This window comes from Vulpes vulpes, chromosome 9, assembly GCF_048418805.1.
Source record: "Vulpes vulpes isolate BD-2025 chromosome 9, VulVul3, whole genome shotgun sequence".
NCBI classification, from domain to species: Eukaryota; Metazoa; Chordata; class Mammalia; order Carnivora; family Canidae; genus Vulpes; species Vulpes vulpes.
This window is the reverse complement of record NC_132788.1, coordinates 87,692,490-87,709,794: the sequence shown is the minus strand read 5'-3', so window position 1 is coordinate 87,709,794 and position 17,305 is coordinate 87,692,490. Positions and strand designations below refer to the sequence as shown.

Sequence of the window (17,305 nt, the reverse complement as noted above, 5' to 3'; positions counted from 1 at the left end):
GAGAAAACCTTAAAAAGATTCGTAGATTCGTAGAATTCTGTTATGGGTTGAATTGTGTACCTTCATAATTCATACATTTCAGTCCTAACCCCCAGTAACTCAGAATGTGATCATATTTGAAAATAGGGTCATTGCAGATATACTTAGTTAAGGTGAGGACATACCGGAATCCAAATCCAACATGACTGCCATCCTTATAAAAAGGATAATATTCGACATAGATATATCCACATGTGAAGGTGAAGGTGGAAATCTGGTGATGCATCTCTAAGCCAATGAATGCCATACATGTCCAACCAACCAATAGAAGCTGAGGAACAGGCATGGACACTTCCAGAACTGTGGAACAATCCCATTTCTATTGTGTAAGACACCAAGTTTGAGGTCTTTATTTATAGCAGCCCTAACAAACTAATATAAATCCTAAGGTTGAAAGTGCCATCTTGGTACTAATACTGATGCCAGTTAGTGGTAGAAGGCTTCATGTGCATCATTACATCAAATCTAGGAGATAGGGACTAGAAATGAGAAAGCTAAGGCTCACAGAGGCTGAGCTACTAAATGTACATGACACAGCTAGCACATGGCCAAGTTGGATCAACACTTGGGCAATCTGAGTCCAGATCCTGTTCTCTTAACCACTAAATATCATAACCTCAAGTGGAGTGGCCAAGATAACTGACTCACATTTAATAAGCCCTTTCAGTAAGCATGACAGGCACTTTTAAGAACTAATACCACCACAAGGTAGAAATGAACATGATCTATACTTCATAGAGGAGGTAATGAGGTTAAATGACTGGCCCAAGGTCACGTAGCTCATGGGTGGCATAGCTGAGGTTTGAACCAGGTCTGTGAACTCTAGCAGGAGCCTAGACAGCTCAGATTTGCTGGGGTCTCAGTGCATGTGTGTATCCCTTTTCAAATTACCATCTCCTCCCTCCTATGTCTCGATGCAGGAGCTTTTCTTCTGTCTTTCCTCCACCATGCACACTCTATCATACCCTTTTTCTAATATCTTAATGCACACACATGGACATTTTCAGAGAGTTCATTTCTCTTCCCTCCCTCTACAAGAAACCTCTGCTTCTTCCAAGTAGTGCAGAACACAGCTTCATGGCTATAAAGTCTATGAAATTGCTTCAGTCTATGGGTCAAACTCTGATAATGTTCTAAGTCAATTCCAGGAATTCTCCTGGGCCACACATGTAGAGCGCATCTGGATGTAGAGCAGTGGTTCGCAGCCAAAGGCAATTTTGCCCCCATGTGGGAACATCTGCAATCTCTAGAGTCCTTTTTGGTTGTCACAGCTGGGGTGCAGGGATGCTACTGGCATCTAGCAAACAGAGACCAAGGGTGCTGCTACACTTCCCACATCACACAGATTCACAACAAAGAAGTATCCAGCACCAAGTGTCAATACTGTTGGGGTTGAGAAATCCTGACATAGAGTCTGACCTTCAGAGGCAAACTGCCCATGTACAAATTCCAGCTCCATTGCTTACTTGTTCTGCAACCTGGGGCAATTTTCTTAACTTTCTAGGATCCAGTGATCTTATGTTCAAAATGAGACGAGTAAAAGTGCCCACATTATGCTTTTTTTGGGGGGGGGGGTAGAGTGCATGCATTGTTGCATGACGATTCACTAAGCCAAGTGCCTGGCACAGTGTAAGTGCTCAGGATAGTCACCCCTAGTATTTCCAACGCTGTAAGTTAGGTGTCTGACTGTGGGCTTCAGTAGCTGCTGCTCAAATGTACTTTTCTGCAATTTTAGCTGAAGTAGGTAGTCTTAGACTTATGAATGGCTGACTCAGGCACTTACCATATACGCAAACTGCAAGGTGCAACATAGAAGTTTCTTTGTTTCAAAAGCAAAATCAGGCAGAGTAAATGATTTAGGCCATCCCTCTCTAAAAATCTTTAAAAGTATTCAGAAATTCCCTTTGGAATCTTCTCAGAGGTCTCCATTTATCTATGGAAGTAGCATTTACATCACTTTGACAACATGCCAGACACTACATGGTTTAATGGATTTAATCCTCAAAACAACCCCATGAGATGGGCACTGCCTTCCCCCATTCTTTTTAAACAAAAACCACTTCTGAAGTATCAGGACCCAAGATCAATCACTGCTTTATTAAGTTTTCATTCAATATTATTGTTTGTCCTATTACATTATAGCTGTTGTCTCCTGGTAGGCTCCCAATCCTGGCCACAAGCTTAGGAATTTAAGCAACATGACATAGGCTTTTGTGGGTTAGCTTAGGCACCTAGCACACTGTTTAACATATGCAATATAGGTTTTCCCTGCTGTCTGAAAGTTTCTTATGAAAACTTTCCTAAGCCAAAATGATGTAAAATGAAAAAACAACTACCTTTAATTTATGCAGAAATTTTTTTTTTAGCATTCCCAGACCCAAAAAAATAACCTCTCAAGTTTTTCTGATACTTTAGGACACATCTTGCTAACGGATGCACAAAATAAATCAAGACAAGGCGCAGATGCTCACAGCCCCAGGTCCAAGCTATGGTGGCCTGATGTTGGGATGGAGTATAGTGCCCAGAGAAGGAGCTAAGTGGGCTGCTCTCACTGCAAGGGGTAAATGCTGCCTCTATAAGGGCTTACTGCAAAGAAATGTTAAATGCTCTTTTTGCTTTTTCTGTAAAAGTGAAAACATTTTTTGGATTTCTTTTGGTTAGTGAAAACAGGAATTAATGTAAATCTTTTGCAAAAGCAAAGTGGTGAAATGCAAACCTTTTGAAAGTGGGGGAAACCTGTGTATATTCTATATATTATATATAGAGAGAGAATATATATGTATATATCATATGTATATAATCATAATTTGATTTCCCAACCATGAGTCAGATGACTTACAAACTTTCAGAACTTAACCTACCTGGGGACAGACTTTAGAATGTGGTTTAAATAGCTGGGTCTGAACAGCCCCATGCTATATGGTGGCTGGTGTGGTGGTGAATGACAGGATGATGGGGTTCCAGCCTTCCAGGAGGTCACTGGAAAATGGGGCATCCTGAGACCTACATGTTGGTCTAAGAAGAAGACTAAGTGGAGCTGCACATGGACAAAGGAGACATTTGATAAGGACTGCTCTCCCCTTCTGAACAAATTCAGCCATCATCATGACTGGGATTCCATGGCTTACTAACTCCTGTTCTATGGGACAAGTTAACTGACTAGGACCCCACATTTCAATGTTCTTGTATCATCGTCCTATTTCCTTTAGTTCCTTCATGTGTTGCCCCTCTCTGCCTCCAGCTCTGGTGTTCAGGCCACATCACACAGTCCTCTCTGTCCGCCAACTGAATTGTCCATGCTGATCTATTTCTATATGGAATTGATGGCAATATAGACCATGCAACTGAAGCTGCCCTGTGATAAACAACAGGGTCCTTGAATTCTTCTTATAACCCACCATTGACAAATAGTTAAGAATATAGTTTACTTGGGTAAAATCACTCAAGGAGAGCAGGAACCTTATTTGTATAGTTTCTGTTATATTACACGTAGTAGGTACTTGATAAATATTTGTTGAACTCATCGCTAAACAGGTGAGCATTAGTTAAGTGCTACATAATGTGGTATGTGGCGTTTTTCCTCCCAGTATCTTCTTTCATTTCTTTTCAAATAATCTGAATAATTTGTAGGCAGGAGCACGAGAGCTTAGTTGTTAATCTCATCAACAAAGAACCTTCCAAAGAGGAGACATGCCTTTGGCCTTGGTTGTTGGCATTTCAGATGTAATTACATTTTTTACCCTAAAATTTCCCAACAAGATTAAGAGTCACACACAAAGTCTTCTAAACCCTCTGCTCAGAAGTTTGCACAATGAGTTCTGCCCACTTTTCATGGGATTTCTGAAAGATGCCAGCTGCTGGCAACCATGAAACATGAAACACAAAGGACCCATAATCTCCTGGAACATAGCTTGCTTGCACAATTCCTTGCAAACCTCTCGAAGAACACACCAAGGCCTGCAAGCATGTACTTGCTCTCCTGAAGGCAAAGAAGATGCAACATGGCCTTTCTCAACAAGCTGTTTCCAATATTTCCTTTATCTATTCTGGATCAACCAAGATAAGAGAGTGCAAACATCTAGGAAAAAAGGCAGCTTTAGCATTTTCTTTGTAATTTCACTTACTTTATGGCCTCTGTTGGAATGTTTCCTGACTTCACATGGTGGTGATATTTCTTGTAATGACTGAAATGTTTTAAGCTTCTTCATCAATCTGATTCCAATTGGCTACTCTCTCGGCTAGTTTTTGGGGATTGTGTATCGAGGGCTTTTGAATTTGCAGGCACATATTTTTGTTGTTTCTGAGGCCCTTGGCTTGGCCCTAGGAAAGTTATGGTCAGCCATTCCAGGCAAGGGGCTTTTGATCCAAAGCATGAAGATCCCAGGGGGACCCGTTTCATCTGCTCCTTTGATATTGTGTGCTGATGTACAGTGGTCATAGTGGTCAGACTGGTGCTCAGCACCCAAGTTGATTCAGGATACACCCATTGAGTAAACATTTAAATCTTTACAACACATAGCAGATACTTGATACATAATTATAGAAATACTGATGGTGCCACTGAGTCCCAAGTCTGCAAGGACTGACTAGTGAAGAAGATATCAGAGGTGTGGATAGTGTGGAAAAATTAAAACAACAAGAGCTTGTATTCACTGAGTGCTTACTACGTATCAGTAACGGGTTAGTGTTTTATGTCATTGTCTCATTTGATCTTCATGAGAACTCCACAAGAGAGGAAACTAAAACTGTATTTTCCGCATTTTCCAGATGAGAACACTGAGGCTCAGAGAGATTAAGTAATGTGCCCCAGGCCATATGGCTGCGTAGGGGGCAGATCTAGGACTTACAGCTCCATCTTGGTTCCATGAACTCCTATATGTGCCTGATGGACACTTAATTCATGAGAAGGGGAAGAAAAGGAGGAGGAAGATGAGGTGATAGAAGGTATGAGCAGAAGGAAGGGAAGAAGTGGTCAGTGGAGGAAACTCCTGAGGTGTGTGTGTGGGGGGAATGTCAGAGCCCTTGCTGGCTACATCACGATCCTCAGAAAGGCAGGCCCACATTCCCTGTTCCTTGATAGGGACTGGGTGGGGAGCTTGAAAACTGAAGTGGAAATCTTAAAGGGTCTGAGAAGGCCTGAAATGAAGAAACCTATTTAGTTCTGTTTAGTCCAGTTTTGTTCAAACTTATTTGAACATAAAATGCTTTTATTATAATTTTTAAGAATCGTGTCTCTTAATATCCAATACCATCAATATTCTAGGGAAAATCCTTAGGGAATTACTACTACAGGGGCGAAACAGGTGACCAAGAGTCAACTTTCTTACTTGGTAAAACAGGCACAGTGCTACCTGCCTGCCACCCTCATAGAGCTGATAAGGGATCAGATGAAAGTAAGGATGATGTGGGGGATTTCCTTTAAACTAGGAAAGGAGCTGTGTGAATGAGAGAGAGGTGGGAGAAGCACTTGGAAAACATGTCCAGAGATGAGTGGACCAGGCACCAGCAACTAAGGCTTCCCCTCAGCTGCCCCTGCCCTCAGTGATTACTGGGAAAGCAGTGACCAGCCTGGGGGTGGGGTGGGGAGGAGATGGAGAGAGCCCATCTTTCCCTGTTCCTGGCCCCTGTCCAAGGTGACAGCCTCCTAGTTACACAAAGCTCCCAGAAAACCTCCGTGGGCAGGAGTCCCAAGCCTCAGATCAGATGTTCACACTCACCCACAAAGCACAGAAACGGCTTACCAAACAGTCTGGCCTTTGCAAACATGTTAGTGCATTCACAATTTTTAAGAAAATTCACCTGTTACTTCTCAGCCCTGCATACCCACACACGGTCAATGCCTTATCTGACATATTGGATTTCACCGAGTCCCAAGCCTGTTGTATAAGGAGGGACAAAGATTGCTCTTTGGCTCTGGAACACTTCCTCATTCTCCCTTTCTTCTTTCCACATTCCATGAGAGGGAAGGACAATTCTTTTCTGTGGCCGATTGTAGAGACGGAATTGCACTTCAGATCAGTTGGTGGAGGTGGGGTTACCCCTGGCATACTGTGTCCCTCTCAGAAGAAAACACTCTTGCTTCCATTTCCCAGTGTGTCTTTGCCTTTGGACAATGAGAGGCACAAAGCATTTCCTCTAACATGACTTCATTATGCTCCCATGGTGCATTGGCACCAGAAGATACAATCCCAAAAAGTTACTAAAACCATAACATGACCAACAACAGCCACAAAAAGCCCAACATGCAGAGCCTGGTCAAATCCAGTGACATGAGGCAACGAGGAGAGTCCCCCTTTCACCATGGAGGGGTTTTGGTTTTCTTTGTTTTTGAGGGATTTGTACAGAAACTCCTCTCAAATAATGCAGTTACATCAGATATCAAGGTGTGTTGAAAGAAGAATGGATGCTGAGGGATCAGCAGGGCTGCTAATTTGGCCACATGCTGACTCAGGGCAGCCACAGGCATCCGGGCTCTTGGGGTGACACCTGAGTGCAGAACAATGAAGGCTCATACGCTGCCAAGAACAAATGCACCGGGCAGTGTTCATTACTCTCACATCCTCCCCTAAGCTCCAGAAAATTGATGCCTCAGTTGCAGAAAGGAAAATAGACATTCTGGTTAATACACCCAATGGCGGCCATTAAATAGGCACTTTTGTTTTGGATGTTATCATCTCATTTTTCCATTTCGTTGGGGCTGTGGAAATGGCTGCAAAGAGATGGGGCTTGGGTTTCTCTCCCTGAACTACCAAGAAAATTCTGGTCCAGCTTTTTTGTCTACCAATTGGATGGCTCCCCAAACAGCCCTCTGAGAAGCGTCTACTCTAGGTCCCTAAGTTTAGGAATGAGACCTATGTGGTCTTATCAAGTCTACATTTACTATTCCAAGAGAAATCCCTTGTGCTTTCCCTGAAAATGCCATTCTGGCCATGTGTTTGAATGCTGACTCTTGTTGGGAGTTCTGGATCCACACCCAACATTAAATGGTGCCTTAACCTCATTTAGTGGCTGCATTCCTTAAAAACCCTTTCCATTTTTTCGGTAACACACGTGATCCTCTGGAAAAGAGTGTGCACAACATTATCATGTCCCAAATATGATACAATTTATGGGCAGGATTGTCACAAGTGGTGATATATGTCTCTCTGGCACCTGCCAATATTGGATTGTGCTAACTGCCATTGGAACCTCTCTCCCTGCTCTCACCCATGGCTGGATTTCCCGATGTCCACTCAGCTTATTATTTTTCTTTTAGCCTTCAGATTTCCATAGTCCTCCCACCCATTGATATCTGTGTTTCAGATTAATTTTCACCAGATGTGAGTGTCTAGACCTTTCCAAGATTTGTTACTTTCCCTCCATGTTCCTAACCTTCTTTGGGCCATTTGTGTGATTTCTCTGACCTTGCTAGTATTTCCAACACCTCCCAAATTAGTGTCATCTGCAACTTTCCTTCACATGTTCTTCTCTCTCCTTTATAGATCATTAATAAAGAGGTTAAACAAGACCAGACCAGCACCGCACTCTAGAGCAAATGACAAAGGGGTGGGAGAGGCCAGAGTGCTCCCTGAGCGCCAGCCCTGGCACAGGAAGGATGTAATGTAATGCAACAACACTCCACTAGACACCTCCTGCCTCTGGTTCATGGTCATTTATCACCACTGTTTGTTTATGATTTCTCAGCCAGATTTCAAGTCCTGAGAGTATGGTCATATCCAAGCCAACATGCACTGCTTTGCCAGGTAACCCTCACAAGTTCCAGAAAAACCCACAAAAACTTATTTACTGCACTCGATTCTGCTTAAAAGCTTCTACTCCAGCTCCCCCAAGTCCATCATACTTGAGAATAGAAAGAAGTGGACTGAGATATTATTACCCTTCTTTCTCTTCCTCAGCTCATAGTTGTTTGTCAAATATTTGTTAACTTTTCATGTTATACACTCAATTTTTCTTTGAGTTAAAAGAAACCTTCCTCTAGAAACATGGGCTAATCCATAGTGTCCAGCAATCAAAATTTCCTTTGCTATACCAAAGTGTCATTACAATCAAAGATAATTGAAGAGGATTTTTTTTTTTTTTTAGGGTAAACATGCTTTAAGACCTAGAAAATGTGTATCTGGCTTGAATAGCTATGATCACAGGAATAGATTTCCCCTTTTGGTTTTCGTTTCTTCTGTGTTTTTTCTTATCCCTCAAATCCACCCACCTCACAGTTGACTTATAGAGTCTGCTCTTCCAAGCATAGTAGTAACAATAACAGTGATATTCTGATGAGGACTGGGCTCTTGCCATGCACCAGACATGGCTAGGTGTGTTACTCACCTCATGTCATCTAATCCTAACCACAGCCCTGTGAAGTGTGCATTATCTTCTTCAAATGAGGAAATGGAAGGACAGAGAAGAAAGGATACTTGTCCAAGACCACCCAGCCAAGCAGTGCTGATTCAGCATCCAAATTCAGGACCATCTAAATGCAGTGACCACATTATGAACTACCCTATCACACTGTCACGCAATATCTCACAGATGAGTGGTTCTCCTTTCCTGAGTTCCTGGCCCATGAGCATCCATGGAGGATCACAAATGCTCTCCTTGGAAGATGTGCACATACCCCAAACCAAGTCTGTTAGCCATGTCAAAGGATTGCAGCCCCTTGGGGGGTTCGTGGACATCTGCTTAAGAATCCATATACTACTTGAAATTTCCCCAAGTAGGAACTGTACTTTGTTCACTGCCTCGACACAAGTACTGAGATGAAGAAATATTTTTTTGAATGAATTATTGACCACAAGGACTTTGGGAAAGACATTTAAGCTGTAACTCTGAACAACAGCTTTCAATATATCTTCCAGAGTAGCAGAGGGAGAAGAAGAAGAGAAAAAGGGGGAAGGGGAGGAGGAGGGGGGGGAAGGAGAAGAAGGAAAGAAGAAAAAGTAAGTGGGGGAACAGATAAAACAAAAGCATCTCACTTTGCCCAAGAATGAATTCTGCATTGGGAATACGCAGAGCCTTTGTCATAGTGGTTCTGAAATACTTCATGACTACTTCTGGTCACTTCCCATCTGAACTCCTGAAAACAGGTTATTGAAAGTTTCTTCTGCCGGAAATAATACACTCGGAATTTTAAGATGGGAAGCCAATCCTTGTGAGCAGGCAAAATTTCACAAAATGTGCCTTGGGTGATAGAATTCTTGATGCCTGAGGATCTCAGGGGGTACTGCAAGAGCCAATGGCATCTTCCTCCTATCTGTGGGTCCTCCTCATCCTTCTACAACTTCAGGAGCTTGGTTTTTCTGGAGATCACTATGCTTCACCTGTCTCCCTATTATATGACTGCTGATTTTTCTTTGTAATCTTTGATATTCAAGCTCTCTCCTTTTTTTGAGAGTCACTCTTGAAGTTGGGCTTCAGCTATGCTTTAAACTTGGCGGTCTGCATGTCACTGCAATGAGAGGTCAAAGATTCCCATGCCGATATGTAGGGAAATAAAAAAGAGGGAGGTCAAAGTCTGCTTTTCTTTTGGTCAGTCTGATCTGACACCTGGGGAAAGCAGAAGAGAATAGGACTCCTGATCAGCCCTCAACCTCCAACAATGGCCTATCCTGGCTTTGGCAACCCATAGAAATTTGGAGGCATTTTCATTTAGGCCTTTCTCTTATCCATCTACCAGAGTCCTGCTGACTTTACTTCCTAGTCTCTCTCCAACTTATCCACTTATCCCCCACAGGGTATCCTCTCTCCCACTGTTCCCCTGGGTCAGCACCATCAGTTATCTCACAAATGATGCAACGACCCTTCCTTCTGCTCTTCCTTCCATGACAGTTCATCCTCCATACCACAGTCAAGCTTGTTCTACAACATAAATTGAATCATGCCATGTTCCTGCTTAAGATCCTCGAATTTTCTTTTTATGGTTTTATTTTTCCTCGGATAAAACTCAAACTCTACATTGGCTAAAAACACTTTCCATGATCTGGCCCCTTTCCACTTCACCTTCTTCTCATTGTCTGAATTTTCTACTCTAGGGTATGGTCTTTGTGGTCTATCAGCCCATAAAGCCCTTTCCCACCCTCTGCCATTTGCATGCCTGCCTGGGACCACCTCTCAAACACACATCCTGGCATGGATGCCTGCTGACTCTGATTCTTTCAATGCTTTGCATAAAACTCACTTCCTTGGAGAGATGCTCGCTGATATCTGAGGTAGATTAAGCAATAGGTTCCTCTTGTTAATCTTGATATCCTCTTGGTTTCCATCAAAGCAATAATCAAAATGCATAAAGTTTCCACTCACAGGTATTTCTTTATGGTCTGTTTCCCTCAACTACATTGAAAGATCCACAGAGTAGCAATCACATCTATCTTACTCATTGGTGTTTTTTGTTTTTTTTTAGCGTATAACCAAGAATTTGATGAAAAACTGGATGAAGAAGTGGAAAATAAATGGACAAAGAAATGAATCAAAGAAAATGGTATGAGAGGAGATGCACTTGATCCTCAGCCATAGGAGACAGAGGGTGGCATCCCAGTATGGGAGGTATAAGGAAACCACTATGCAGAGAAAATGGGACTTCAGTTAAAGAGACTGAAAGTCTCTTTCCATGACTTCTGTCCCATCCACTGGATTTCTCTTGTCCTAGTACAAGCACAAAGCCTAGCGTTTAGAACATTTCTACTAAGAGAAAGCAAGGAAGATATAAACTTTCCAGCTACGATAAAATATCTCCTTCCTCATCCTTCCTGACAGGAAGCATGATAGGGAGTTCCAGTGGCCTCTGAGCACTGCTTCTATGTGTAAAAAACCCCCTTCCTCATGTTTAAGTGTTCTGTGATTCATACTTACGCTCCTGTAACAGTGTCCATGTGCTGGTGGCACAGAACTACAATTCTTCATTTTGAATAAAACGCATCTACCAGCATCATGGCCCTTTGCCAAACTTGTTAATGTTCACATCTGTATTTTTATGAATCAGGTCCTAAAAATTTGCATATGTTTTCAATTTAAAAAGACTTCTTCCTTTCTAGTGGTTTAAGAAATAAACATGATCTTGTGTTCGATGTCTGCCCAATTATGAGAGTTCACAATAAAAGCTCAAATGTTCAAATGTCATGGCAGGTGTGGCACTGGATCTCACAAGGTGCCTAGATTTAGTCCCTCATTGCTCTACCTTACTGAATGTTCACTAAACAAGATACTTCTTGGGGGTCCAAGGGAAGCATCTCCATTCAGTGGAAATGAAGAATTATTTCCTGACATAAATGATTGCCACATCAAGTGGATTTTCCTGAAGGAAAGTAATGAAGAATTAAGCTGCCATCTTTTCCTTTTTGCAAAGCAAGATAGAAAATGCAGTAAGGGCTCTGAGAGCTCATTTTCACAATCAAAAGTTGGAGGTGTCGAGAGGACAATGATTGAACACACGTTACAGGGATACCCCTGAGGGCAACAACTTGCTGGGAAATGTGACTTTACAGGGTCTCTGCAAGAAAACCAGAAAAATGAGGCAAGCCAAAGGTAAATTCTAGACATAGGAAAGTAGGAGTGGGGATAAGCCATCAGGGATGGAGAGTTGAGAGAAGTTGGAAATAAAATATAGGAATATATGTCGAATTCAAGCAGCACCAACCACGTAATTTGTGTGACCCAGTACAAAATAAAATTGTGGGGCTCCATGTTCAAAAATTATTAAGAACTTGAAGACAGTGACAGCAGAGCATTAGACCAAGAGCTCTTCTAAGGTTGGGGTTCTTGGACTATATGGGTCAAACACTGGGGTGTGAGGTTTATAGGGAGAAAGCCTAGTTCTAAGCGCTGTCGAAACTCTTTAGAAAATTTCCCCAGTTCACTTTGTCTCAGAAAACACCACTCTTGAATGATCACAGTGAGACAAATAAATCATGCCTGGGCTAGTGTCTGGAAGTGGCAAAAGAAGGAGGAGCTGTCAAGGCTGTTATGTTAATTCCAATTTGTTGTAATTTTTGGAGCGACTTTTCCTAAACTATGATTCATTTCAGCACCAAAACACCAGATTCAAGTCAAAGACTTCTGATGCTATTATGAGCATATTACTGATGGCTAGTAAAATAACTTCTTGTGATGTTTCTTTTATAAGGGCCATAAATCAAAATGTTCAAAACAGTTAATTTTTAATGTGCCACTATTATCCATCTTTAGTTATAAATTTAATGTCTTGTTAGGCCCAACAGATTGTAATATGACTCAAAACATGCAATGGCTGTTCAAAAGTGGAAGGTCCCCCATATCTCATTATTTAAATCCATAAGATATGGTTTTAAAAGCCTGAGGATATCTAAGCAAACTTGTTTAAAGGAGTCATAAAGGAAGATAGGTAGTTTTCCTCAGAAGTCTATAAAATTTATTATAATATTAAAGTAGGATTATATATTGACTAATTTTCAGGAGACATTTGTTTTCTGGGGTATAGGGTACTTGGGGAAATTCATGAAAGAATAAAGGGGGCAGGGGCTTAACACTGTTGTCTCTATTTGCCTTGAGCAAAGGAAGTTTCTCTGGTAACCTTGGCACCAATTCTACCCTGAGGATGACAACACAGGTCCTATCTTAGGGGATGACCAGGTGGATAACATGAATCTTGTGAAAGAGGAATACAAGTATTTATTATTCAGGAGGAGACACCAATACAGCTCAGCATCCTAACACAATGGCAAAAGAAAGAGCTTCATGGAAGAGCCCCAAGTTGGACCTACTCTTCTCAAGGCAACCCCCAGACTCTTAGAGCCTTCCTTTGCCTACCTGTCTCTGCATGCTGTGGGCACGCTTCACATACTTACTTTTTAACATTATAAAATCTTCATTTCTTATTTAATGTTGTTGTAGGTCAATTGACATGTGCATTAGCTTTTCTGCATAAGTAAATGTGATGTTTCCCTTAGAGCTTTTTCTTGATAGGGAGAGAATCTCTCAGATTGGACCTTAGGAATTTTTCTGGTTTCTCCACCTCTGCACACTGACAAACTTCCCTCTGGAACTACTCTGCTCTTGGAAGAGTTGGTTCCAGTGTTGTTTTCCCCTTTACCCAGGAAAGAGAGAAGAGAGATAGATAGACTGATATGACTGGGCAACAGGTTCTACTCCCAGTAAATGGATCCAGGAGGTATTACATCTTTACCCTGCAGAAAGATGTTGTATCTGAAAATCAACCCCTGTGTATCCTCAACAGGACTGAGAAAGCCATCTGAGTCATTGGTGGGACCTGCAACAGGTTAAACTAAGCAGTGAAATGCACCAATGAAACTGTCACTTGCGGGCAAAACACACCAGTTATTATTTTAAAAATTTGCCTGAAGCACCACTATCATGCAATATAAAGGCAAGATTTGAGGAAGGGCACACCTGCTAAGTTATTCCCCCCCAAATTCCTTTCTAATCACAGACTTGTGAATTTCATATTTGTCCCAGAAAAAGAACTGCACATTGAATACTTTTTGACCATAAAAAATCACCATGGCACACAATTCACCACATTCCTTGTTCTGAACAAAATGGCATATACAGTGTCATCAGTTCAACAGCATATTTTATGTAACCATTGGTATATTCAACTCTGGGGAGTTTATGACTTGTTAAACAACTTGCAGTGTCCTGGAGAGGTATGATTCACAGCAGCAAGTCTCTAGAGTTCCATGTTCCATTTATAACCTTGTGGTAATTACATGTGCCACTATTCAGTTACAAAACAGATAATACGGAAATAAAGGGTGGGTTCTTAATGGCTAAAAATCAACCTTTAAAAGAGCAAAATCCTCTGGAAAAAAATGCAATGTACGAAATTTAAAATGCAAAGCTCTGTAGAAGCACAATTGTAAAAAAAAAAAAAAAGAGAGAGAGAGAGAGAGAGAGAGAGATAAGTCCACTAACCTGCCAATACTGATATTTCTATCCTAATTCATTTAAAGAGATACTGTTACCCATTCACCATTACTATGCCTTGATCCTTGTGTTTTCTTCAAAATTGCCATAGAAGAGATAGTACAATCCATTAAATGGGCTTCTTAGAGATGATAGTCTCAGATCCATGAAGATACAGTTTTATTTTCCTTATTCCTTGCCAAACATTTGACACAACCAGAAGGACATGAGAGTCACATCACACTGGCATATCTGATAAAAGCAAGCAGTTGGCTGAAAAACCGCTACCAGAGAATTGTGACAATTTCTGAGTCCATAATCATGCCTTAAAAAGTGTGTATAAATCCTAGCAAGGGCACAGTTTACATCTTAAATAACACAGAAACATTTGAATCGTGCTCAACCCAGCCCCAACATGGCAGAGCAATAATGTGGTTGCAGGGAGGGGTGGTAGGAAGGAGGGGGCTCTTGGGGGATGGTCACAGAACACAGAAGCAGACACAGGGCACAGTCACAAACATCAGCGAACACAATTGAGCACACATACAATACAACACCAGAATGCAATTTTTAAAAGAAAAATGATATAAAAGATGGTTTCTCACCCCTCAAAACAAAACTGGAACTTTGGTTTACAGGCCCGGCTATGCCCATATGCCCTCCTCGTCATCCTGTGGCCGGCCCGGGTGGGGAGGTGCACGGAGAGGAGGGGAGCACCGGAATGAAAGAAGAGAAGGTTAGTTACACCGTGATGCACTGGAAAGGCACACTGATCTTCACTTTGTTTTTTAACCTTAAAGAGTGAGGAAAAAAAAATCTATAGTAACTTAAGTTCCACATCACTGACTTGTCAAATACATAACTGAGTTTTGTATCTATGGCAACCCACACACAAAAACATTCCACCCACCCAGCTCTGACTCTGTGTCAAGATTGGATTAGAAGATTAAAATTAGTCTACATTAGCAGATGATTATATTTTTGGAAAGCATGCAATTTGAATTGCATATGCCTAAGGAGTAGATTAAACCTTTTAAGTAAGCAGAGAAGTAATTATAGTAATCAAATACCCTTAATTTCTCTTAAGCTTAGAGTATCAATAAAGGCTGAAGAAGAATTAAAAAAAAAAAAACCAACTCCATCTACTTGGGTGGAACAAACTTTTGTAGCATGCGATAATTCACATCGGTTATTTCACAAAGGCTCAAACATGCTGTGATCTTCTCTATTTGTCAGGTTCTATTTTGCTCTCAGCATAAAAGAGGATGTGCACACCACGGAATGATTATACATTTGAATGGAATGATTATACATTTGCAATCAAATAAGTTTCAAAGAGAGAAAACTTTCAATTCAGTAGAATGCTCGTAGAAAGAGAGTTTTGTTTAACTTAGAATTGTGCTCAACTATGGATAAACTGAAACTTATTTGGTCTGAATTGTCATTGTTGAAAATCTTTCCAGAATGGCTCTGGCCACTTTCCTCACTTAGTGAAGTGGCCAACAGGCAGAGAAATTCAGTCTTTGAAGACAGAAGTAAATCTACCATCCCAAGGACCTGTTCTGAACACGGATTCTCACTTTTTACTGCAAAGATTGAAACAAAATGTAGAAGACTGAGTGTCATATCCTGATCTCACGAATAATTTGGGAGCTGTGTTTTTTAATAAATCCCCAATGAAACCATGTTTTGCCATGATTTGCTTCTTTGTTTTGAAAACCAGGAATAGGAAACAAAATAATTTGGATCATTTTCTCACCATTTGGATTCTTATTGCATAAGTTGTAATATTTGTTTGAATCATATAAAAATGCCAATATTTCACCATTTTTGATCTAGAAAAACAGCAATTTAATAGAGTTCAATCTAATCTTGCCAATAGGCTAGGGTAATTTTCATCTATTCAAGTATCAGATCTGTGGTCCTTGAAGTGAGTTTTCATATAATTTATTTCCTTTTATTTCTGTGTATTTTATTTTGTGCCTTAAAAATATTCTGAGAAGAGAATAAAAATATTCTACCAGACTGCCAAGGGCATCTATTGCCCACAAAGGGTTAACAATCCCCAACTGATTTGAGTCCACCAAGTGATTTGCACAGAGTACAAATTGGACAACTTAGTGTGAACTTGCACTGACAGTTTAGATAGGAATATTCTAGCAAAAAAAAAAAAAAAAAAGGTATAATTGATCGCTTTAGCTGGGTCTTCCCATGTATAATTTATCTGTGTTTTTTAGCCACTACACAATCTAGCAATTGCTTCTGGCAATAAGCTTCTCTTTTCCCTACGTAACTTGAGAAATATGTATTTTTACATTCATTAAACTTCCTTTCAGTTACTGGAGAAAAGCAAAGTTAATGTTCCCTTTTATGCTAACGAAGAAGGAAAGTCTACAGCATGGGACCCTCAGGCACCCACAAATGGGTTTCTAGGGTTCTAGCCACCCCTTGAACTTCAAAGAAGAATGTTGTAGGGATGTGTGTAAGTATATTTCTCTGGATGTAGCCCTCGTTTTCATTATAAGGTTTTTGACCCCCAGAGTCACTGCCATAGGAAAACTCCAGGCGCATAGTGACGCTATGACTTGCCAAAGTTACAAAACAAAATAGAAGGCTTTCCCTAAAATGCAGCCCACAGCTCCTACTGACCGCTTCTAAATGGCTGTAAAACCACTTTCCTTGCAGAGCAGTTTATTTCATTTTGCATTTAAAACTCAACAAGATGTATACATTAGTTTGTTTCAAATCCATTCATAGGGTGTTTTAAATTTTGAAGAAGAAAGAAAAAAAGAAAGCCACTGGCACTAAAATCTACCACTATTTTCTTAACAGTGAAATGTGGTCTAATGCAAATGACTTTTAGCAAATTAAATATATTAAAAAGTGGTAATTAATTATGATTGAAACAGACAGGAGTTGTAGGTTGAAAATATACACTGCCAATATCACTACTGTGCCTCGTCCACCATAGGAATAAAAAGGAGCTCCCAGATGTCCAGGGTTATTAAAAACCAGATGTTGAGATCGACGTCTTGTATGCTGGTGAATAAAGTAAAGAAATATGACAGTCCAATATAAACTTTGCTAACATTTAACATGGCAGAAATGTGGATAAATTCCTTTAGTGAACTCGAAATATTATGCATTTTTTTCAGGTTTTTTGTTTCTAAAGTTGAAAGTTTTTAACAGAAAATAGAAAGGGTGGTGGTGGCCATTTCTGGTCTCTCTAATCTTCAAAGCTTAAACATGAATTGACCCTAATCACCAAGTGATCTGGGTCAGAGTGAGTCTGCTTAGGGAATAAAAAACAAAAAATGCAGGAGCTAATCAGAGGGGGAGCTCCCAGTATTTCCAAACATTCACAGCTGTCTGACTC

At 40.8% G+C, this 17,305-nt stretch overlaps 1 protein-coding gene across 36 annotated transcripts in view; it reads right to left on the bottom strand.

Moving 5' to 3' along the window:
* ERC2 (ELKS/RAB6-interacting/CAST family member 2) overlaps window positions 1-17,305 on the bottom strand; it is a 906,155-nt gene that overhangs the window by 149,207 nt on the left and 739,643 nt on the right. For 24 of the 36 annotated variants that reach the window (XR_011994371.1, XR_011994367.1, XR_011994370.1 and 21 more), the window contains one exon: window positions 14,535-14,600. The exons of the other annotated variants lie outside the window; for them this stretch is intronic. Coding sequence is in view for 9 of the 24 variants with exons in the window: in XM_072720744.1 (XP_072576845.1) it covers window positions 14,574-14,600 (27 nt within the window). In the remaining 15 variants the exon portion in view is untranslated. The remainder of the gene's footprint in view (window positions 1-14,534; window positions 14,601-17,305) is intronic. 36 annotated transcript variants of the gene reach the window in all.